The sequence below is a fragment of the Gracilinanus agilis genome, chromosome 4 (assembly GCF_016433145.1).
Source record: "Gracilinanus agilis isolate LMUSP501 chromosome 4, AgileGrace, whole genome shotgun sequence".
Lineage (NCBI taxonomy): Eukaryota > Metazoa > Chordata > Mammalia > Didelphimorphia > Didelphidae > Gracilinanus > Gracilinanus agilis.
In genome coordinates this window covers 77,182,516-77,206,174 of record NC_058133.1, presented here as the reverse complement: position 1 = coordinate 77,206,174, position 23,659 = coordinate 77,182,516, and the positions used below count along the sequence as shown (strand labels likewise).

At 38.5% G+C, this 23,659-nt stretch overlaps 1 protein-coding gene across 3 annotated transcripts in view; it reads right to left on the bottom strand.

The window, feature by feature from the left end:
* CACNA1E (calcium voltage-gated channel subunit alpha1 E) overlaps positions 1 to 23,659 on the bottom strand; it is a 446,383-nt gene that overhangs the window by 391,567 nt on the left and 31,157 nt on the right. For all 3 annotated transcript variants that reach the window (XM_044676249.1, XM_044676250.1, XM_044676251.1), the window contains exons 2-3: positions 21,391 to 21,496; positions 20,135 to 20,274 (exon numbers count right to left, since the gene is read on the bottom strand). In XM_044676249.1, coding sequence (XP_044532184.1) covers positions 20,135 to 20,274; positions 21,391 to 21,496 — 246 coding nt within the window. The remainder of the gene's footprint in view (positions 1 to 20,134; positions 20,275 to 21,390; positions 21,497 to 23,659) is intronic.

Genomic DNA, 23,659 nt, shown 5'->3' with positions numbered 1-23,659 from the left:
TCAAATCCTGACTCAGACACTTATTTGCTGTGTGACCCTAAGCAAGTAATTTAAGCTTTCTGTACCTCAATTTCCCCATCTGTTAAATGAGGATAATCATAGGACCTACAACTATTCCCTTCTTGGAGAAGATGGCCACTGCTAGGAGAGTGCAACGACTGAAAGAATCCGCCATGCTATACTGACCAGGAGATGATGACTTTGTTGAGACACTCAGTATAGATATGAGGTGAACATGAATTATACGTTTAGTAATCCCACGAATTTCCCAGGAATCTTTGCCTCATGGAAGATAATAATAAAGGCAATGGGTTACTGTGTCACATTTTAAGTGTTTATTAATGTGTGCTTATGAGTCTTTTCCTTTTTAAGCATTTATTTTATGGTAGATGATACATATATATACATATATATGCTGTACCTGTTATCTACTCACTTTGAATATATTCAAAAGTCTCTATTACCTCTTTTAGGGGAAATCTTGGCAATGAGCTTTAGGAGCCAAGCTCCATCTAGGGATGAAGCTTATCTATAGAGACCAGAGCTGCATTGCAGTCCCTTTCTGCAAAGGGACTCCCTTGACCATGGGTCATACTGAATTATTGATAATGACAAAAATCCTAAGTGAAAGTTATTTATTCAATAAACATTGGCAAAGTACAAATCTCCTTTGTAGCCATTGCCAAAGAGTTTTCTGTATCTATGATAAGTTTGCAGCTTGATTATCTGAACACAAATGAATGAATGGCATAAATAAAAAAGCATTTCTTAAGTTCCAAATACTGTGCTAACTACTAGGAATACAAATAGAAAAAATGAGATAGCTCCTCCTCTCAAGTAGCTTACTCTCTAATTGAAAGAAGGCAATACATGCAAGAGAGTTCAGCTACTGGGAAAATAAGACCTAGAAGTCTTAAGGCCATGAGTGTGCAGAAAGTGTATACATCAACAGGTCAAGTGACAAGGCCTGGGGATCTGAAGAATAGAGCACAATTTTTCAAGGTGACAAATGACCCCAAACACCCAAAAGACTTTAGAATTCAGTGGCAGAGAAGATGGTAGGACCCAATAGTCCTTCATCTTACTAAAAGGGTGGTAGTTGGTGATTCCCACCTCATGCAAGCAGTGTAAGCAGTCATGTCATTCTTCTTACTGCGCTGGCTATTCTAGATGAGACCTTTGGGGTGAAAGGAGGAAGAGAAAACAAGAAAAGCACAACTCCATTGGCAGCAATTCCAACCTGGCCAATCCATTGGGTCTAGTTGGACCAATGGTCAGGGAAGCATGGGAGAAAGAAGGAAATGGAAAAAAAAAATGATCCCGCTGCCTCACAGGATCAGACAAAGTGGAGGCAGAGTCTCAAATATGAAATCTATACTTAGGATATCTTGGCCTTCGTTCCTCCTTGCTTTGCCCCTTAAGCTTTCATACCATCCTTTCTGCCCCTTTGACCCTCCTCTTTCTCTTATCCCAGCCTTCTCCAATGCAACTATTTTTCATTCATCACATTTGCTATTTTCTAGCTTTAGGAAGATGTACATTATAGTGTGGTCACATTTTCACATTTCACACTGACACATTTATACTTAACTTTAGACCATATTTATAGCAAAGACACAAATGTATATGTGTGTGTGTGTGTGTGTGTGTGTGTGTGTGTGTGTGTGTGAATTCTACTTAAGTGAGAAGAAAGTTCTCTATCACTAGAATAACTGAAATTTAAGTCAGTCTCATTATACCTAATTCTATCTTGGTAATCCTATAGGATGCCCATATTATGTCTGAAATATGCCATGAAAATTTATACATTGCCCTTTCCCACATTACTCATTCACGTCTTTTGCGAGATTCTCAAAGCCTCAATTTTGATGACTCCATGTTGGCTACCAAATAATGTCTAAACTTTTCAGCCTGGCATTCAAGGCTCTCTCCAAATGGACTATTTAGCCTTATCTGCCACTACCTCTACTCCAAAAATTCTATTCCATCAGACAGACTGAACTACTTGCTGTACCCACTCAATGTTCCATGTTTGCTTAGTGTTCCCTTTTGCTGGAAAACGATATTCTATATATTTCCCTTTTGAAATCCTAAATCATTTCCCTCCTCCCCCATGTACCCTTTCCTGATTGTCCAAGCCATAAGTTATATTACTATGATTGATCTCAGTTTTATGTCATAATCATATTCATAGAATCATAGACCCTCAGAATTGAAAGAAGTCTTAGAAACTATCTCATTGATTATCTCACACCTAAACAAGAATTCCCACTTTGACATATGTGAGAAGTAGTCATTTAACCTTGGTTTGAAAAGTTCTAGTGAGAGATGATTGTAGTGTAGGGAATAGATTCTTGAGTATGGAATAAGAAAGTTCAAGTCCTGTCTTAGACATTTACTAGCTCAGTGAGACCCCAGGCAAGCTGTTTGACTCCTTGGGTCTCATTTTCCCCACTTATAAAATGAGGAGGTTGGACTCCCTAAACTCTTAGAACTCTTTCAGCAACAAATCTACAAGACTATTATCTTTTGAATCTGAAGTAACCTATACAACTTTTGGATAATTCTAATTGTTTGGCAACAAGGTGGTGAAGTGGATAGAACATTGGGCTTAGAACCATGAAGACTCATCTTCATGAGTTCAAATCTAGCTTCAGATACTTACTAGCTGTGTGACCCTTGGCAATTCACTTATCTCTGTTTGCCTTAGTTCCTCATCTGTAAAATGAACTGCAGAAGAAAAAGGTAAATTATTCCAGCACCCTTTGCCAAGAAAAAATGGGTCACAAAGAATCAGAAACAACTAAATAATTGTTGGGAAGTTTTTTCTTTATATCAAGAATGAATTTTTCTTTCTGTAACTTTTGCTTATTGCTTATGGTTTTACTCGTCTCCCTAACCAAGCAGGAGAGATATTGAGGACGAGGATGAGGATGACAAGGAGGATGGCAGCTAGCATTTATATAGTGTTGCAAGATCTGTGAAGTACTTTACAAATATTATTTTATATTACCCTCACAATAATCTTGAGAAGAAGGTTCTATTTTTATATTCACTTTAAAGATGAGGAAACTAAGGCACAGAGATATTTAGGGACTTGCCTAGAGTCACACAGCTAGTATCTGAGCTTGAATTTAACTCAGGACTTTCTGACTCCAAGACCAACATCCTATCCATTGTCATCTATCTGTTTAGTTGAATCCTTCTTCCAAATGTCTTCTACAGATATTTATCATATCCCCATCAAAGTTTTCTCTTCTTCAAGGTAAATATCATCAATAAGCCTTCATATGACATGATCTTAAGCCCATTAACCATTGAAATCATCCCTCTCTTCATATTCTATTTTGTAATAATATTATTTATATGGGTCCTCACTCTAATTTGTCCTCATAGCATGCTGATAACTAGGCTTTCAAAGGCTACAATACAAACTTTGGAAGGACTGTCAAGCTGGAAAGAGATGGCATATGGATCCAGTAGAATACTGTGTGTATATCAGCCCCTCCTAGGAAAATAAAAAAAAATCATAATGTCATATAATCAGAGTTGGAAGGGACTTCAAGGGACATCTGTTCCAATCCATACATAAAGCATGAATCCCTTCATGAATTAGTTCCCAAATCTTGTTGATTCTACCTCCACAAGCTCTCTCCCACTCACCTTCCTCTTCATATTCTCACTGCCACCACCCCTACTTAAGGACATCATTACACATCTCCTAGAATACTGCAGAAGGCCTTCTGCCTGGTCTTTCCGCCTCCAGTTTCACCCAGTATCTATCCATCCTACATAACGCCATCAGAATTATTTTCCTATTGAGCAGCTCTGAGCAAGTTACTCCCTGATCCACAAACTTAGTATTTTCTCATTTTCTATAGAATTTACAAGCTCATTGACTAAGTTTTTAAAGACCTCCACAATCTAGCTACAGCCTGCCTTTCCAACTTTATCACATACTTCTCCCTTCATGTACTAGACAATCATGCTAATCTGGACTACTCACTGTTTCTGGAATCCATTTTATTCATCTCTTCCTCTGGGCATTTGGGCATTCCATTCCTTGGGCCTACAAGTGCCCACCCTTTAATTCTCTGTCTCTTAAAATCCTGCCCTTCTTTGAATTGCCCTAGCTATGTTCAGGCAGGCTCATTTTTTTTTAACATTTATTAATATTCATTTTTAACATGGTTACATGATTCATGCTCCTCCTTTCCCCTTCAACCCCCCCCCGCACCCCCCCTACCCATGGCTGATGCGCATTTCCACTAGTTTTGTCATGTGTCCTTGATCAAGACCAATTTCCAAATTGTTGGTAGTTGCATTGGTGTGGTGGTTTCGAGTCCACACCCTCAATCATGTCCACCCCGACCCATGCGATCAAGCAGCTGTTTTTCTTATATGTTTCCTCTCCTGCAGTCCTTCCTCTGAATGTGGGTAGCGTCTTTACCATAAATCCCTCAGAATTGTCCTGGGTCATTGTATTGCTGCTGGTACAGAGGTCCATTACATTCGATTTTACCACAGAATGTCAGTCTCTGTGTACAATGTTCTTCTGGCTCTGCTCCTTTCACTCTGCATCAGTTCCCGGAGGTCTCTCCAGTTCGCCTGGAACTTCTCCAGTTTATTATTCCTTTTAGCACAATAGTATTCCATCACCCGCATATACCACAGTTTGTTCAGCCATTCCCCAATTGAAGGACATACCCTCCTTTTCCAATTTGTTGCCACCACAAAAAGCGCAGCTATGAATATTTTCGTACAAGTCTGTTTATCTATGATCTCTTTGGGGTACAAACCCAGCAATGGTATGGCTGGATCAAAGGGAAGGCATTCTTTTATAGCCCTTTGAGCATGATTCCAAATTGCCAGCCAGAATGGCTGGATCAGTTCACAGCTCCACCAGCAATGCATTAATGTCCCAATTTTGCCACATCCCCTCCAGCATTCATTACTCTCTCCTTCTTTCATTTTAGCCAATCTGCTAGGTGTGAGGTGATACCTCAGAGTTGTTTTGATTTGCATTTCTCTAATTATTAGAGATTTGGAACACTTTCTCATATGCTTATTGATACTTTTGATTTCTTTACCTGAAAATTGCCTATTCATGTCTCTTGCCCATTTATCAATTGGGGAATGGCTTGGTGTTTTATACAATTGCTTTAACTCCTTGTATATTTGAGTGATTAGACCCCTGTCAGAGTTTTTCGTTATAAAGATTTTTTCCCAATTTGTTGTTTCCCCAGGCTCATTTTTTTTGCCGGTCTTCATATTCCCAGTACTTAACACAGTGCCTGGCACATAATTAGTGCTTAATAAATGTTTGTTGACCCAACTTCCTCACCAGATGGTTGGCCACTGGGTGATAAACATTTTTGGCCACAGCAACTCATAAAGTCATTTATGAAGGTGCAATTAATTGCGGATAAAATCATAGATTACAGATCCTTGAAGTATCTTATCTCTCCTATCGGGCTGTAAGCTCTTTGGAAGCAGGAACTGAATCTTATCTTTGTATTTCTCCTAGTACCTAATTTAATGCCTTAACACATGATAATTCAACTCAATACAAAAAATATGAATTAAATGGTCAAATGAATGTAAAATACTTTAAACATTATTATTAGGCAGCTAGGTGGCATGGTCGTTAGAGTTTATGTTGCTCCTGAAGTCAGGAAGACCCAACTTCAAATACGCTTGCTACACTTGCTAGTTGTGTGTCCTTAGGTGAGTCACTTAACTTCCATCTCAGTTTTCTCAATTATAAAATAGGGATAATAATAGCACCTATCTCAAAGGGTGTTTTAAGCTAACTAGGAAGGAGGAGGAGGAGGAAAAAATAAAAAAGAAGGTTGAGGAGAAGAAGGCGAAAGAGGAGGAGGAAGAGAAGAAATATACCTATAATATGAAATAATTCAGGGTAAATGTATAAGAAAAGTATAATAATTTAATAATGCTTGGTGAATTAATTAACGAATGAATAATTTTAAATGGAAACATGTCTGGAAGATACATATAAGGGAATGTGATTTAGGACACTGAGCACAGACACATCACCTAAATATCTGTCATGATACTCTTGACTGGATACAACCACACACAAAAATCCAAACCAAAAATGGAACCAGGCTCTCATCAATTCAGAAACATTTATCAAGCAACCACTATATAAAAGAAACCCTGAGAGGCAGTGAGGGAGATCAAAAAATGAAATATACCCTCCCTCAGGCACAGGCAACTTTGGTGCATGTGGTTTTTTCCTGTCTTCTCAAACTATAGTTAACTCTCCTTATCCCCCATCCAAATAACTTGGTCCCAACCAAGTCTCTGATTAATCAATTGGGACAGCAAGGAAAATTTGAGGACTAAGGTCTCTCAAAGGGGAAAAAAAACCTAATCCTTTCATTTTAGAGTAAAGGCAAAGAGAATGTATATCTGAGATTGGATTCTCTTCCTACATGTGAGGAACTCAGGTATAAGAGACATCCAATAGCTACCTCCAACTTTTCTCTTTTATGTCCAATAAAGCAATAGAATTCAAACTCATTTTATTGAGCATTACCATTAGAAAAAAATGGAGCACCCACCAATAACTGTACATTTACTTATTTATAAATTATATTCACATATTATTGTATTTAAATTATGTATATCATAAAACACAAAATGGAAAATTTAAAAGTCAAGCTAAATGTTAGTGCTAGAGTAATTAGTGAGTCTCTAGAGTTTAATTAAGTAGGAGAGTGACAGGATCAAAACTATACTCTAGGAAAAATCCATTTAGCAACTATGTAGAGGATGAACTGCAGTGAAGAGAGAATTGAAGCAAGAGCCCCATTAGGAGACTACTGCAGTAGTCCAAGTGGTAGGTGATCAAGACTTGAATAAGGGTTGTAGTAACAGGAGTGGAGAGAAGGGAATGGTTTGGAGAAATGTAGTGAGCATAGAAATGACAAGACTTAGTAATTCATGGATATGGGAGATGAAGGAGGAATGTTACACCAAGGTTCCAAACCTAGGTGATTAGACAGATGGTGTTGCCCTCAACAGAAGTTGTGAAGTCTGAAAGAAAGTGTGGGTTTGGTGGAAAAGAAACTGTATTGAGATCTAGGGTACACATTGAAATAAAGGAAGACATTCAATCTCCTAACTTGGAGCATTTTCATATCCCCCATGAATGTTCTACTTCCTCAACTCCCCTCTTCTTTGCTTCCTTCAAATTCCAGCTAAAATCTCACCTTCTCCAGGATATCTTTCCCAGTCCATTGAATTCTTGTACCTTCCCTCTGTTGATTATGTGCATACATATTGTCTCCCCCCACTACATTATAAAAGCCTCAAGAGCAGGGACTTCCTTTTATCTATCTTTCCATCCTCAGGCCTTAGCACAGTGCCTGACATATAATAAATGCTTAATAAATGTTTACTGACTGAATAACTATCCATGTGTGCTCAGTCTGTGCAACTCACCCTGTTCCATGGAAAAGGAAAGGGCTGAGGAGGGTTAGGGCTCTAACTCCTGGTCAGTCAGCTTCCAAGAGTGCAGAATCTGCTGAGGAGGATCTACCATAGCCACGAGATAAATTGGGGAAAGGAAAACCAGTTTGATTGTATGTTGCTGGTTTGGGTACCTTGCCCACACTTAGGTTTTAAGCACCCTGAGGGGCCAGTCTTTGGACCAGAAGAAGGGGGATTATGAACTTGACAACCACAAGAGGCCAGTGGCAGAAGAGGGTGGAATGGATACATTCACTCCTGTGGGTGTTGAATGACAATGAGCCTAGGGCTGTGCTCCTATAGGTTTATTAAGCACATACCATGGGTCAATATTGTGTTAAGCACTCCTCAGTACCAAGACAACCCCTGTATTCAGGTAACACAGTCTAAGTGGAATGGAACTTATCTTTCCACCTTCTGATTTGAGTTATGCTACAGCCTCATTGGTCTCATGCCATAACCAACTAGGGGTTCAAGATCTCCACTTTTAAAGCCGCTGACACAAAGAATGACATTTTTATCATAGTACAACTGGAAGAGTCCTGGTAGTAATAAATGTGTGGGATAATGGAAAGAACACTTGAAGTCAAAAGACCTAGGTTCAAATCCCAGCTCTAACACTAAATACCTCTGTGATCTTAGACAAGTGATTTTTCTCACTGTCACATTTTCCTTACCTGTAAAATGGTAAACAATAATACTTTTATGACCTAATCTCACAGGGTTGTTACGAAGGAAGTGCTTTGCCAATCCCCAAGTGCTATTTACACATAAGCTATTTTGTTACAACCTGGTCTTCTGAGTACTCCCGGCCCATTTTTCCTTACAATAAAAGATCCCATCATGCCTTCACCTTCATGCTGGAATTGCTCTCCTAAGATCCAGAGGAAGGGAATCTGACAGGAATATTTTATTTTTGTTAAGGGAAAATTTGATAAGGTAAACAGCAACCCAACTAGCTGTAGGGAACTTACTGGACAACTAGGGATGAAGAGAATGATGAGTGACTATTGAAAATTGGGTACATCCACTGAAACACAGCCAGTAACAAACCCAGTAATAAATACACACCAGTAATATAGAGGAACTCAAAGACACTTGACTAGATAAAAGCAGAGCTCTGAACTTCAGAATTAAAATGCTAGCATTCCCAGTCCACTTCTCCTGGTTCAGCTCCCCTGCCACCTCTCTGGATGGCACTGAATTACTGTTATTGCTTCATTAAGCCTCAGTCTCCCTAGCTGCAGAATGGGGAACCTTCCTGCTTCCTGCCTTTGTCCTTCCCTCCTCCTAGGGTGGGCGATGAGTAATGTCTGTAGAATCTTTCTGGGCTCTGCTGGCATGAAAATGTGATATAAATACAAAGTGTTATTATAATATCACCACGAGATATTTAAATAGGGCTGGGGCCCCGAGGGCTGCATTACCACCTCCCCCACATTCCCAACGTCAGGGAAACAGTGCTCTGGGAGGTAACTGGTGTGCTTTCCTCGATCTTTTGCTGCCCGGGGAACTCATGCATTAGGGTGGCCTCCTTACAGAAAACCCTCTAAAAATACCTATCAAAATATATTTAGCACTAGATATTGTCCTCCTACCAACAGTCTTTAAACTGATACAGAGTGTATGTGCCACTGATGAGAAACTAAGTGATATGCAGTGACAGCTCCCAGCTCTTCTGGTAGCTTTTCTCTCCCATTTTCTCTCCTCCCCTTATTTTATCTCTTTTCTTCACTTTTCCTCCTCTTCCCTTTCTAGACTCTCTTTTCTCTGCCCTCTCTCCTTTTCTCCTCTCCTCTCTTCCCTTCTTCTTTCCTCTCATTTTCTTTCCTTTTTCTCTCTTTGTTTTTCTGCCTCTCTTCCTTTCCTCCTACCCTCCTCCTTTCCTCTTTCCCTCTTCTTTTCCCTTTTTCCCATCTCTCCTTTATCTTCCCTCCTCCCATTTCTCCCTTTCCTCATTCTTGCCTCTCCTTCTTTTCCTTTTTCTCCTCCCCTCTCTCCCCCTTCTCTTTCCTCCTTCTCTTTTATCTTTTTCTCTCCATTTCTCTTCTCTTGATCTCTAAACCTCTTATCTCCCTTCTTCTCTTTCCTCATCCTACCTCTTTCTCCATCTCTCTCTCTCTCTCTCTCTCTCTCTTTCTCTCTCTCTCTCTCTCTCTCTCTCTCCTCTTTTGTTCTCTCACATCTTTACCAAAATGAAACTTGAAAAAGAAGGAAGACATTCTTCTATATTCTCCTTCTTCTCCCCACCCACACAATTTTGGTCACAAAATCAGACCCAAGATATTCATTATTAGCCCTCATTCTCTCACAAAGAAAATGGTAAGAAAGAAGAATATCATTGTTTAAGGTACCAGCCTTGGGAGAGAAATTCTTGGGAAAGGAATTCTTCAAGGACTTTTGAGCTCAGATATACTCATTTACTATCGGTTCACTTAATTATCCACTAAAATGTAGTACAAATATTTCAACTTATAACAGAATGATGTACAATAATTTTTATCAATAGGAACCCAGAAATTGTCCTGAGATACATTAGAAAGAATCTATTGAAATTTAAAATATTGAAAAATGAAATGTACTATAAGAAGAGGGTAGAGTTCCCTTTTTCTTCCTTCCATTAATGCCAGTTTGCCTGGCAAGTTAATATGCAACAAACCAACCAGTGGCAGTTTTTAATTTGATTGCTATTATACTATCATCAGGTTGTCTGACATAGATTGAAAGCTCAGCCATCCAATGAAAGGGTATGCAAGAACCTGATTCACAATAAGAAATAATCCCAAGCAGTAGTCTAAGGGGGTAAAGTAGCCATTACTATGCTAGAAACACCAAAGTAATAACAAGCATTTTCAAATTTTAAGACTGTTGCCTCCCTTGGCAACTGAAAAGCAACTGAGAGATGAGCCTCCCAACTAAGTCTAACGCCTTCCTCAATGGCATAGTGGCCATAAATATTCCATTGTAGTTATTGATCCGCTTTCTGATCTAAAGTTAGTGCCTTCAATCAAATGTAATGTACTTCTCTACCAGTAGCAATGATTCAAGACAACTGAGTGAGACTTAAAAGAAAGAATGCTATCCACATCCAGAAAAAGAACTGAGGGAATAAAAACACAGAAGAAAAACATATGATTGATCACATGGTTTGATAGGTATATGATTGGCCATGGTGACTTTAAATGATCACTCTATTGCAAAAGTTAGTAATATGGAAATAGGTTTTGAACAATGATGTATGTATAACCCAGTGGAATTGCTCATCAACTAAGGGAGAGGGGAGGGAAAGAACATGAATCATATAACCATGGAAAAATATTCTTAATTAATTAATTATTTAATTAAAAAATAATAAAATAAAAAATAGAATTCTTTAATTTGCAAAAAACAAAAATAAAGTTAGTGACTTAATTGTGTGTCTGTGTATATCTATGTGTGTATTGAAGTGGGTTTGATATCATCAATATCTTCAAATGATAATAAAACTGAATGAGTGTGGGAGGAGTGACAGGATGGGGCAGAGTATGTCTTGTACAAATTTTCATTTGCTCTGAGAATAGAGAATGGGAAGGGTCAAACTGGGGAGGTAGAGCAACCCCCATAGTCTCAGAGAGTTTGCAGGGCAAATGCCAGGTGTAGTACATCTGTCTCTCTACCCTTATTGTGTCACTTCTTGGAAGTGACTTCTTACTTCTTGGAACTGGCTTCTTAGTTCTTCCTTGCTGGTCTGGAAAAAACTAGGAAGCTGGTTAAGACTTAAGAGAAATGCCAGTGGGTTAGTTTGAACAGGGGTCACAGCTCTTCCAAAGCAACTTGCCTATGGTGTGTGCATGCAATGAGTGACCAGTAAGCACTGACTTCCCTATCTAGCTTAGCCAGACCAAGGGAAAAAGAAGGTTTCAGATATTCCAAGATTTATTTTTTAGGTCTAGAGTCTAGACTGACAGCAGCCTCCTTTGGTTTCTCTTCTTTATAGCCTCATATCAGTAATCAGTAATCGGGATTGAACTATGAGTTTTCTATTCAGCCTAGACAGGGAGAGAACAAGTAAATAGTCCTGTTCCTAGCTCCCTTTTCTTACCAAATGTTTGGGATAATTTCCTCAAATTCTCATTGTCCTGTATATTTGTTATCCTGTCACAAAAATTTTGCCTTCATACCTGATGGATTCATTTTCACTGGTGTGGTAATACTTTACAGTCCTTTCATGCTTTCGGATGTGTGATTTTTCTCTGTTTTTCCATGATTAGATAATCCACTTAATCCTCTCCTGGTCTTCCTTTAGGATGGAGATAGGAACTGAACATTATTTTGGGGCGCATAAGGAACTGCAGGTCAGACAACTTCCTTTGCCAGTGTCAATTGCCACCTTTCTGCAATGTATAGCTTTAAAGAGACCATTGTCCCTAGAGATTTGCCTAGAACCCTTAGAAGGCAAGTAAGTTGACCAGGGGCATAAAGTAAGTTTATGTCAGAGGCAAGACTTGTACCTAAGTATTCCTGATTTTGATGAGACTGGCTCTTTATCCATTGCACCATGTTGTCTCTAGTCCTAATTTAAATATTTTAATATCTCAGAGGTACTAAAGTACCATTTGGCCAATCCATCAATCACCTCCCAATTCTTGCTACGTGACTGGACCACTCTTTTCTCCAGTCAATCTAAGTTCTTAGTGATGTATTTTATGCCACATCTTTCACACAAGTGATTGTTGGCAATCTGTTGCAGCTTACTTACACCCACCATACATCTTTCCACTAACCTCTGGTTTGCTTACAATTTTGATTTTTCAGATACTGTGGTATTTTATGATTCATAGCCACATAGCATCACTGGGAAAGTATTGGTGCTAAAAAAATGGACCTTTGTGGTACTGAGTATTTGGGATTAAAGAAAGCAGCACATAGTTTCCTAAAGATGAACCAGCCTAATCTTCTCTTAAAAAACTCTGCAACAAGCTGAAAGTTCATCACAGGATCCATCTAAGGTATAGATGCTAGTGGATGAATTTAAAGATTGTCCAGGTGTGTCACAGTCAAGGAAATCTTTCATCCCCTTTTCTCATTTCTACAAATTTCACAAAGGAGGTTTAGTTGTATTCTAGGGCATGATACAATAATCCCATCAGTTACATAATAGGAATATTTGAACAACTTCCTTCTCTTTGGGCTCTTTGTTGGGCATTTTCCATGACAATGACAAACATATTAAGTAGGCATCTATCTCTCTTTCTTTTGTTTTTAACATATAACTTGATGTTGCTACTGAATCTATCTTTAAATAAAGTTGTCTCTATAGTTGCATGTGTCTTTTTACACAATCTTTCTGAGTGGGTTGTACATTGTATAAAAAAACCTTCAAACATGGATTTTCCTCTATTGAATCAAATGCTTTTAAAAAAATCAATAAACAGACCTAGAAGGATCTTGTATTCTTTGTATTTTCCAGTCAGTTGTATAACTGATTGTAAAGATGTGGCCCACTAGAGAAAATCATCACTGAAAGCATGGCCTCCTCTTATCTTCCTCATATCTTCCTCAAGGACACCCACAACACATATGTAGACCATTCTCATAAAGATTGTATAAAGATGAGAAAGCAAAGTATTTAATGTGGGACCAAGAATATTTGAATTCATATCCAGCCTCAGACACTTACTAGTTGCGATCCTGAACAAGTTATTTAATCTCTGTCTGCTTCAGTTTCCTCATCTGTAAAATGGAGATGATAACCATGTCCTAGGATTATTTATTGTAAGGGTCAAATGAGATAATAATTACAAAATGTTTTTCAAACCTTAAAATGATAGACAAATACTAACTATTACTTTTCCTAGATCTTATTAATGTATTTTTTCCTTTAGAAAAAGCATTATCTTTCCATTCCATTCTTTTCTAATTTTCCCTTGAGAGATCTTGAAAATTGATTTCTCAGTGCTTTTAAAATGGTGTAACCTGTAATGTAAGCTGCTTCTCTATATCTTTAGTCTTTTCCAGTCACCTTTACTTATTCCTTTAACTGTCATTGCTGCTTTGTCACATAGCTCATCAAAGTACTTCACTGATAATTTAAATGCTATGATTCCACTATTATAATGAATGAAAATAGATCATTATGGAATGCCTATAGATCTGCTCCAGTTTACCTCTGTTCATTGGGCTCCCTCCAATTTAATCTACAAAGGCTCTGGAATGATTTGTCACACTAAGTACTGAAAACTTGCTTTTTGCCCAATTGCCTTACAGTCTTTTGTGAAATAATACTGCGCGTAGTCTTCTATTATTTCCATGGTAATGTTACAATTAAGATGTAATATTAACATTGAAGTTAAACAATTCAAAGGAATGGAGCCAGTGTCTTTACTTTTATACATTTTCCATTTTTCAGTCCACAGCTTGTTTAAACAGGTCATGCTTAATTGCAAGCAATGTCATCTTCTCATAGTCGTCCTTTCTCCTAATTTGATATTTATTTTACCCTTTGCTCTAACTAGTTGGTGTTCTGCCTACACCCGAGCAACTCATTCTGAAACAGCTGCTTCATCTATAACAGGTTATTTCCTATCTCCTAAGATTCAGTGTCATTTTAATGATGACGTGCCATGCCAAGACCCTTTCACCTTTCTTCTTAAAGTATCCCTATTGCTCAGGTGTACGAAGGCTCTGAATGGTCTACAAGCCTTTGGATTCTTCCAGTTTTCGATCATGGCCCATGTGCTCCAACATCGTATATGTCATCCTCTTCCTTGGCCAATTTTGCACTGAGTGCACAGAGCATCAAGGCAGATGTGACTTAATTTCTCTAGTTTTTCATTTGCTGTATGATTGCAATTACTTTCATAACACTCTATGTTCATTATACACACTAAAAAGTAAGATGACCAAGAATGTCTTGAAATAGCGTTTCTTGTTACCTTTGATATACAATAAAACCAATTCCACGAGTTACTTCATTCACTGAACAAGACATCTCTACCATTCCATTTCACTGAAACTTTTCTGTGACTTTTGATTTCATCTACCAAGGTCATATCAATATAGATACAGCTCAAGTTCTACAGTAGTGTATCATTTCCTTGGGAATTTGGACAAAAGTAATACATTCAATATCAACATTAAATTAATGTTTGTAGATGGACTAAAATTTGTGTGATTCTTAACACTCTCTGTCACTGCTACCATCACTACAGAAGAAGGAAGAACATAGGACTAAGGCCATTGAAGAAAATGATATCCCTTTCATGGGCTTACCATGGCCTTTAAAAATTCATTACCTGTCAGCCAATCTTAGTTATGCACTCTTCTATATATAGCTGAAACAGCTACATGGCTCGGTAGATAGAATCCTGGGCTTGGAGCCAGGAAGATATGAGTTTGAAACTGGATTCAGATACCTAGTAGCTGTGTGACCCTAGGCAAGTTACTTAATGGCCATTTGCCTTAATCCACTGGAAAAAGAAATGGTGAACCATTCCAGTACCTTTGCCAAGGAAATGGCATATAGGGTCACAAAGAGTTGGATGTGACTGAATGACTAAACAATAATCCTTAGATAGGTTGACTCTTGGGCAGAAGAATCACAAGACTCTTACTTAAATTTCATCTTGAGATAATTGACCAGGGCTTGAATTCCTCAGGTTTTGGTTTCAAGAAGCCAGAGTCTTCTCCAAATAATAATGGAGGAAGAAGACCTTTATGGAGGATAATCATCCCTTTTGGTTAATGTGTTACAATGACTTGCAACAACCAATCTGAATATGATAACAGGGTAAGACAAATTTTCTGTGTCCCTTACCTCTGGCCAGAAAGGTGGGTAACAAAGAATGGGAAGTTTCTAGGTAGCTGTCCTTTATACTAAGCCAGCTGTCTACCACCTCTGGGTACCTCTCTCCTTCTCTTTCCCTTTTTCTGTCACACAGTGAGCAGTGAGTCGTGCCACCTCAGCCCCTTGGGCAGTGTGTCGTGTTCCAGCACCTGTCATGCCTCCTGTTCACAGGAGGAAAATGTCAAGTGACACCTGGAGACCAGGTGGGATGGAACAGCTGTCAACAAGGACAGCCGCAATGTGCATCAGGGGAAAACAGAAAGACAGTACCAGAAGAATGCTCCCTGGCCCAGAGCTGACCAGTGTTTTCATGGGACAGAGACCCTCAGAGCTCACCCCAAGATCCCAAGAGCCATGGAATTTTCTTCTTATTATAAATAGAGGAGTGAGGATTAGCATTTAGGAAGATAAGAATATTACAGAATTATGTTGTAGAGTGCTTTAAGTTAACAAATTGTTTTCACATTATGTCATATTTATACATTTACCTATGCTTTTTAGATGGAGAAACTCAGAAAGCTCAGAAAATTCATTTGACTTGTTCAATCATATAAGTATGATGTGAAAGTACCAGTAGTGAGCCAATCCAAATTTTTCCAATTCTAAATTATTTATTTTTTATACCATACTATGCTTCAGGGAAAAGGAGAAGGAGGATTAGAGGGAGAATAGCCCCATCCCAATGATCTTTACAAGGAACTTACAAAGTGCAAGCTCCTCTCAACAGCTTCTATAGGCATCATTAAGGTTTACATACCCACCACCATCACCACCAAAAAAAAAAAAAGAGGATTTACAGCCCATGTAAAGAATAGAACCACCAGTAGATTCATCAATGTTCCCAGAACCTTCCCTGGCTAACACAGACTGATATCTATACAAATATATGTGTATACGAAAAACCTCCCTACATTGTAGGAATACCAACAAAACTCTACAATCATAGAATTATAAGCAGCAGTCTTGGAGGTGGTCCAGTTTAACCTCTCACTCACTGAGAAATCCCTTCTAGATGGATCCTGATGGATGCCATTCAGCTTCTGCTTGAATACCTCCAAGTGAAAGCAAATTTACTACCTTCTCTGCTGGACAGCACTACTAGAAAGCATTTTCTGACTATTGAGGCAAAATCCACCTCTTCGTACCTTGAACTCATTCATTTTAGATGGGCCTCCTGAGAAACACACTTTAAAAAAAATACACCAGCATAGATTTATAGTAGGAAGGTATCTTGTAGCTAAGGTCACTGAGGGTCCAACCTTTTTCTTTTTGAGACTGTCTCCCAATCTTTCCTAAACTGGAAGTATGGTGGCCTCTTACAGCCTAATCCCAATTCTTTTTTTTTTTTTTCAAACTCAAGATCTTCTATCTTATAATCGATACTAAGTCTAAATTCCAAAGCAAAAGAGTGGTAAGGGCTGGGCAGTTGGGGTTAAGTGATTTGCCCAGGGTCACACAGCTAGGAAGTGTCTGAAGACAGACTGGAACCCAGAACCTCCTTTCTCCAAGCTTAGCTCTCTACCTACTGAGCCATTTAGCTAATCCCACCCACCCCCCATTATCTCCCCCAATCCCTCTGCCAACAATTCTTTTTGGCATGGAAATTTAAGCATGTTATTTTCCCAACCTGAGCCATTTCATTCCTCCTTAGATCTTCTGTTGTGTCTTCTGTACATGGCTCTGAGATAGTTTCTCTCTCTACTTTGCCATCCCACTGTATTGGTGTTAGACTTAGGACAGACATGGATTGGCTTTAACATGGCTGTAGCTAAGAATCATGCACTCAAGCAATCCCCTAGGTTCAGCCTTCTGACTACAGGCTCATGCCAGCACTCCCAACCCCTCATTTTGCAGATAAGGAATTAAAGGTCTAAAGATCTCCACACCCCCCCCCCAAAACCAATTATTTAATTATTTTGTTTTGTCTACACTTAATCACTTTATATTTGTTCTGTATATACTTATATATGTACTTGTCTCCCCCATCAGAATGGAAACTCCTTGAGAATAGCAATCATTTCAATCTTTGTACTTGAAAACATAAAACTTAGATCAATGCCTGGCACATTGTAGGCACTTAATAAATGTTTTATTGATTGGATCAACACATTTTCAAAGGTCACATGGCTTCTATGTGGCAGCACTAGAATTTTTTATTCATTTTTTAAAGACCTTTTTCTTCTCTTTTAAAATTAATAGTAGATGTTGGTTCCAAGGCAAGTAAGGACTAGGCATTTGGGGTTAAGTGACTTGCCCAGGGTCACACAGCTAGGAAGTGTCTGAGGCCAGATTTAAGTCCAGGACCTCCAGACCTGGTTCTCGAGTCACTGAGCCACTCAGCTGCACCCCCCCCCCCCCATAGCCCTATTTAAAGCAAAACCCTTGACTCCAAATTCAACATTCCTTTCACTGTACTATAATAATCCTCATGTCAGGAGAGTGATTATGTCTTCCTCATCTTTCTAAATTCAAATCTGGCCTCAAATATTTACTAGCTATGTGACCCTGGACAAGTCATTTAATCCTTCTTGCCTCCGTTTCCTCATCTCTAAAAAGAGCTGGAGAAGAAAGTGGCCAACCGTTCCAGTATTTTTGCCAAGAAAATCCCAAATGGGGTCATGATGAGATGGAAATAACTGAACAAAAGTCTTCTCTTCTCTCAATTGGTCCTTATATGACATGGTTATACACCATCCTAATCATCAACATCATCATCATAACTAGTGTTTATATATCACTTACAGATTTGTCAAGCACATTACAAAAATCTCGTTTTATACCAATGCAGTGACTTAGGAAGGTAAGTGCTGTTGTTATCCCCTTTTTACAGAAGAAGAAACTGAGTAGTCAGACAGAGGTTAATTGACTTGTGTAGGGTCACACAGCAGGTAAGTGCTGAGATTGGATTTGATCACAGGTCTTTCTGATTCCAGGTCTACATCTACAAGCACAGTACTTTTCTTACTATTTTGACATTCTGACTTGCACAGAGGTCTTCCATATAGATTTGTTTTCTCATCAGAGTCTTGACTAGGACAATATGTAGATTTAAATTTTTTAAGAAACATTAAAACTTTGCCCAAGTATACAACATTTGTTAAAAAAAGATATCTTCCATAAATAGGTTCTTAATCAGCATTTTTTTAATTTAACAGAAATTCAAATGTAATAGACTCATGTTTTTAAAAACCTATAATAAGAATAATTGCCCCCACTAATTTAAATGTTTCTAAGTTTGTTGAATGAATTTAATTTTATAAAGTGAATATCACTTTCCATTCTTACATTTTCATATCATGAAACCTTTTACTTTTTTATTTTGTTCAAATGAATTCTATTTTCCTTGAAGAAAATGAATTTTAAAGCTATAAGCTAAAATAATCACAATACAGAATCATTTTACCAAGCCCACTCTTGGATTTTACTTAATCTCCACTTTCTAGGTCATTTCCTTTAGAGACAATATTATTCTATTTCCAGTCACCTTGCTCTTGTCTGCTGGTCTAGATGATTTAATCAGTCCCATTCCAGCTTTTTTATATTTCCATCTCCTCATTCTTTGCTGCAGATGGCTGGTTCTGTATTTTCTGCTTTAGACTCTTCTATCCTTTCCCTAGGGGCAACTGGGTGGCAGAGTGATAGAGTGTCAGACCTGGAGTCAGGGAGACTCATTTTCCTGACTTCAAGTTCTGCCTTACACTTACTAGCTGTTTGACTCCGGGGAAGTGACTTAACCCCATTGCCTCAGTTCCTCATCTATAAAATGAGTTGGAGAAGAAAATAGCAAACTGCTCCACTAACTTTACCAAGACAGCCCCAAATGGGGTCATGAAGAGTTGGATACAACCGAAATGACTCAATTAACAGCTACAATCCTTTCCCTCCTCCCTTCAAGAGGTCCATCAAGATGAAAGGGACGTCCAAGGTGTCCACTCTTATCTCTATCATCCAATTACAGATCAAAGCTCTATATTGATATAGGCTCAGCATCCAGGAAGGACCATTGTCTTTATTGGAGAGCAAATGAATTCTTCTGCAAGACAATTAGGACCACCACTTTCAAAGGATCATGGCTATATTTCCCAAACACTTGATCCTCCATCCCTATACCTGTACACATCCAGCTGCATTTCCCCCAAATGCTATGCCTCTGAAAGCAAAGCAAGCTACTTCGGAAGAGGTTGGGGATGCCAAGGGAAATTACCCTTTTCCTCATAAAGGAGAGTCTGTTGAATCTAGTTAGGGAGAACAGACAAACCCATACCAAAAAAATCTTCACTTTTTCCAAGACCTTAGAATAAACATAATATGCATGCTCCTCCATGCTCCCCTTGAAAACTCATTGCCCATAGGCTGGGTTTCAGAAACAGAAAAGACTTCAGCAGTCATCTAGTTCAATGTTCCCCTGAAAAGACCGCCAACTACCATCCATCTCACGAATAATCCAGCCATTAGTTGTAAATTTCCCATGAGGGTGAGAGAGGAGACCCACTATCAGTTGAAACAACCTAAGTGTTTGTTTGTTTTTTAAAAAGGGAGGAATTTTTTTTGCCCCTTCCATCAAGCTAAAATGGGTTATTTGCAATTTCCATCCACTATTTCTAGTTTGTCTTATGGGAACAAACAGATCATATCTAATTGGAATAAGTCATCAACCTTTCAGGCAGAATGGTGGGTCATTTCCCCTCCAGCCACATGTGAGCTTCAAACCTAGGTAGTCTTTCTCCCACTCTCTTTCTTACTATTTTCCTAACCTTTTCATGTCACCATTAGTCCACAGAAAAGAAATGAAGAAAGGAAGAAGAAACTTACCCACTGAGGACCACAATGAAGTCCATGACATTCCAACCATTGCGAAGATATGAGCCCTTATGGAAGATAAACCCAAGGGCCACAATTTTAATCCCAGCTTCAAAGCAAAAAATCCCAATGAAATATGGTTCAGTCTTCTCCTGCAGGGTAAAAAGCACATATAGCAATAATTGGAGGGGTCCGCTTAACCAACAGCATGGATGAAAGCAAACCCTGTCTATTTTCTTTGTTTCTATACTATTGATGGTATTCCCAGGAAGACCATAGAAATGCCCATTGATGGCATCTGCATAGAAGATTTCAAGAGTCATTTGTGTATATAGGTTGGAAGATAGGACACACTAGGGAGGGAAGAGAGTTCTCAATCCATCAGATTCTTTGTGACTCCAAAAGGGAGGTCCCCAGTCACTAGTTTCAGCAACCCCCATTCTAGCAGTATGCTAAATACATAAATAGATATGAGTAAGACATTATGAAGTTCTGCCTGGCAATGTATCAATGGGCTATACAGGGCTAATCAGGAACCTACTTGTAGTGAGGTTTTACCCCAAGTTAGCATTTGCTTTTCTACTGTTCTGTACATCAAGAGCTGTTGGCTTGTCCAGGGAGTGGGATTAAAAGGAGAGAGTGCCCATGGATCTCATTATACAACTAAGACACTGTTTTCTCACTTTCTTAGATGCCTTCCAGCAACTTGTTTTCTTCAAAACAATATCAACATAGGTGGAAACAGAGACATCTACCACTCTGTCCAGGAGCTAAATCACTTTAAAAGAGTATAGATTTATGTATTTCTTTTGTTAATATTATAAAAATTAGCACATTTATATCTTAATAGGGGGGTATAATCTTACTCCCCCTAACTCCACCCCATTTCTCTTCTTCTTGGCCTCCTCTTTCTTTTCAACCTACTTCAATGGTCCCCCAGAGAAAGAAAGCAAGAAAATCTTCATAATTTTCCCATCATTTTCTTGTCCCTGACTACTCACAGACAATGTAAATTGCTGGCTTTAAATATTAGACAATAAATCACCTCAATAGCCTTCTGGGGTCAAGAATAAAAAGATACATATTTCTCTTTACTAGTGACTCCCATTGAGGTTATCAAAGTCTTTTCTTTTACCAGAAAAATAAGAAACTGGAGGGGACAGGGGGGATAGGAAAGAATAGAAATAAAGGAAAGGAGGAAAGGCAGAGCAAGCCTGGGAAGGGAGGAAGAAAGACAAAAAAAAGGTGAAAGACAGAAAAACACTTACCAATCTTCTAGACATAGGAGTCTTGTCATCCTCTGGGAGATGTTGCTCCAAGGCCAAGACGATGCAGTTGGCAATGATTGTAGCCAGAATCATATACTCAAATGGCGTGGAGAAAAGATAGTTAAGGTCCAAAGTCACCATGGGATGGGAAGCAACTTCTAAACCAGCCTTGCAGACTCATGCACAGACTTCATCAGCTTCTCTCTCTNTCTCTCTCTCTCTCTCTCTCTCTCTCTCTCTCTCTCTCTCTCTCTCTTTCTCTCTCTCTCTATCTATATATATATACACATACACATACACATGTGTTCATGTATGTGTGTGCATGCACATAAATGTATATATGTACATATATGTGCATGAATGGTGTGCCAAAAGTTTTTGTGCACTTTTAAGCTATTAAAGTTTAAAATTACATCAAGACTTTTGGGACACTCTTTTCTGACACATATATGTATGTGTATATATACAGAGTCCCCAAAGTTTATACACATACATATGCTAATATGCATGTATAATTTATATATACAATGTATCCCCAAAGTATATTGCTTACATGCGTATATGTACACAAAAATATATATGCATATGCATGTATATATGGGGTGTCCCAAAATTACATGTACACAGCAATGCATCTTCAAATATACATGTATCATGTATGTAGACACATAGGATATTCCAAATGTTTTCATTCCATTTTAATCTTAATAGCTTAAAACTCACTAAGTGTAGTTTACATGCATATATACATATATACATATCTATGCACACATATAAACGTGTATTGTGTACATACACACATATTTATGTACATATACACACATACACGTGTGTGTTTATGTGTGAATATATTATTTGTGTGAATTATATGTGTGAATATATAATCATATATTCAAAGCTAATGTGATCTAAGAAGTCATCAAGTTCTTCTTTTACAAATAAGGAAATTAATGCCCTGAAAGCTTAAGTGACTTCCCCATGATCACATGGGATTTAAGTTAGCAGAGCCAATATTTGAACCCAGGTTCTCTTCTGCCCAGTTTCAAACTCTTTCTACTGTACCATTCAGCCTCAGATGCTCCTTGGAAAGAAAACAAAATCAGCACAATTGTGAACCCACAGCAGGTTCCCAATAAATACTGGTTGAATTGCTGGGACTAAAAATGAGAATAAAGGTTAAGTGAAGAAAGAGATAGGAATGAATTCAGTTCGAGGGCATCATGGTCTTAGCAGTCTTCAGTTACTAAACATTGCAAAGATGACTTAAAAGGCATATATACATATATAGCTGGGCCTTTAAAAAAAAGTCTGTTCCATTGCTACCTCTTGTTATCTTACTGAAAATTCCCTCCTTCTGTCAGATTCCTCCCTACCCAGAAAAGGAAAGGACTCAGAACTCTTAAATACAAGCAAAAAAAAATCATCCCACTTGAGCTCCCTTCCATCATCACATCCAATTTTTTTATTTAAAAAGTAATGAAGCAGATGAATTTTCTCCTTCCCTATCCCACCTGCTATTGAGTTGTTACCCCTGACCCCAACTTATATATGAGAAGAGGTAGAGAGCTGCCTCCTGAATCACTCTGGGAAACAAATCACTCAGCCAATCCCAGGACAATGGAATCAGTGCCTCCACAAATTAACAAAATATAAATGAATGGATAATGTAGTTAAGCTTTATTGTACTTCACTTTCCCCCCTTAAAGATGAAGACAGGTGAGGGGGCTCCCTGTGTCTTTTCTGAAAAACAAGGTTATGACTCAGGTGCCAACAATCTGATTCCTGCAGAATATTTTTGCTAAGAGCTCAGGGGGAGGCAGTAGGGGGCATATTAAAAAGAGAAAAAGAGGGAAGCACATGCTCCCTGAGCCAAGTCATTTTGTACATTTGATTTTCTAATGGAACCGTTGTTATGACAAACAGGAGCCAGTAGTTACCATTGGTCGGGCAGAATAACCCTGAGTGCTGACTTGACTTTGAAATCCAGAAAAAAAGAAGCAACAGTTACTGGCTAGACAAAAGGGAAAAGGTGAAAGGATTGTTTTTTTTTAATTCCCCCAGATACTGAGGGCTTCCTTACTCAGGTTCCTTGGAGTTTACCTCAAGCTCCTTTAGTTCTTCCCAACATTTTGAATCTAGGTGAAATCAGCTTAAAGTGTACACAAAGGGAATCTTGAAAGAGAAAAGAAATCATAAAAAGGCAGCTCAGGGGAGAAAAGGAGAAAGTCTAACCCTATTGACTTGATGATATATATATATATATATATAT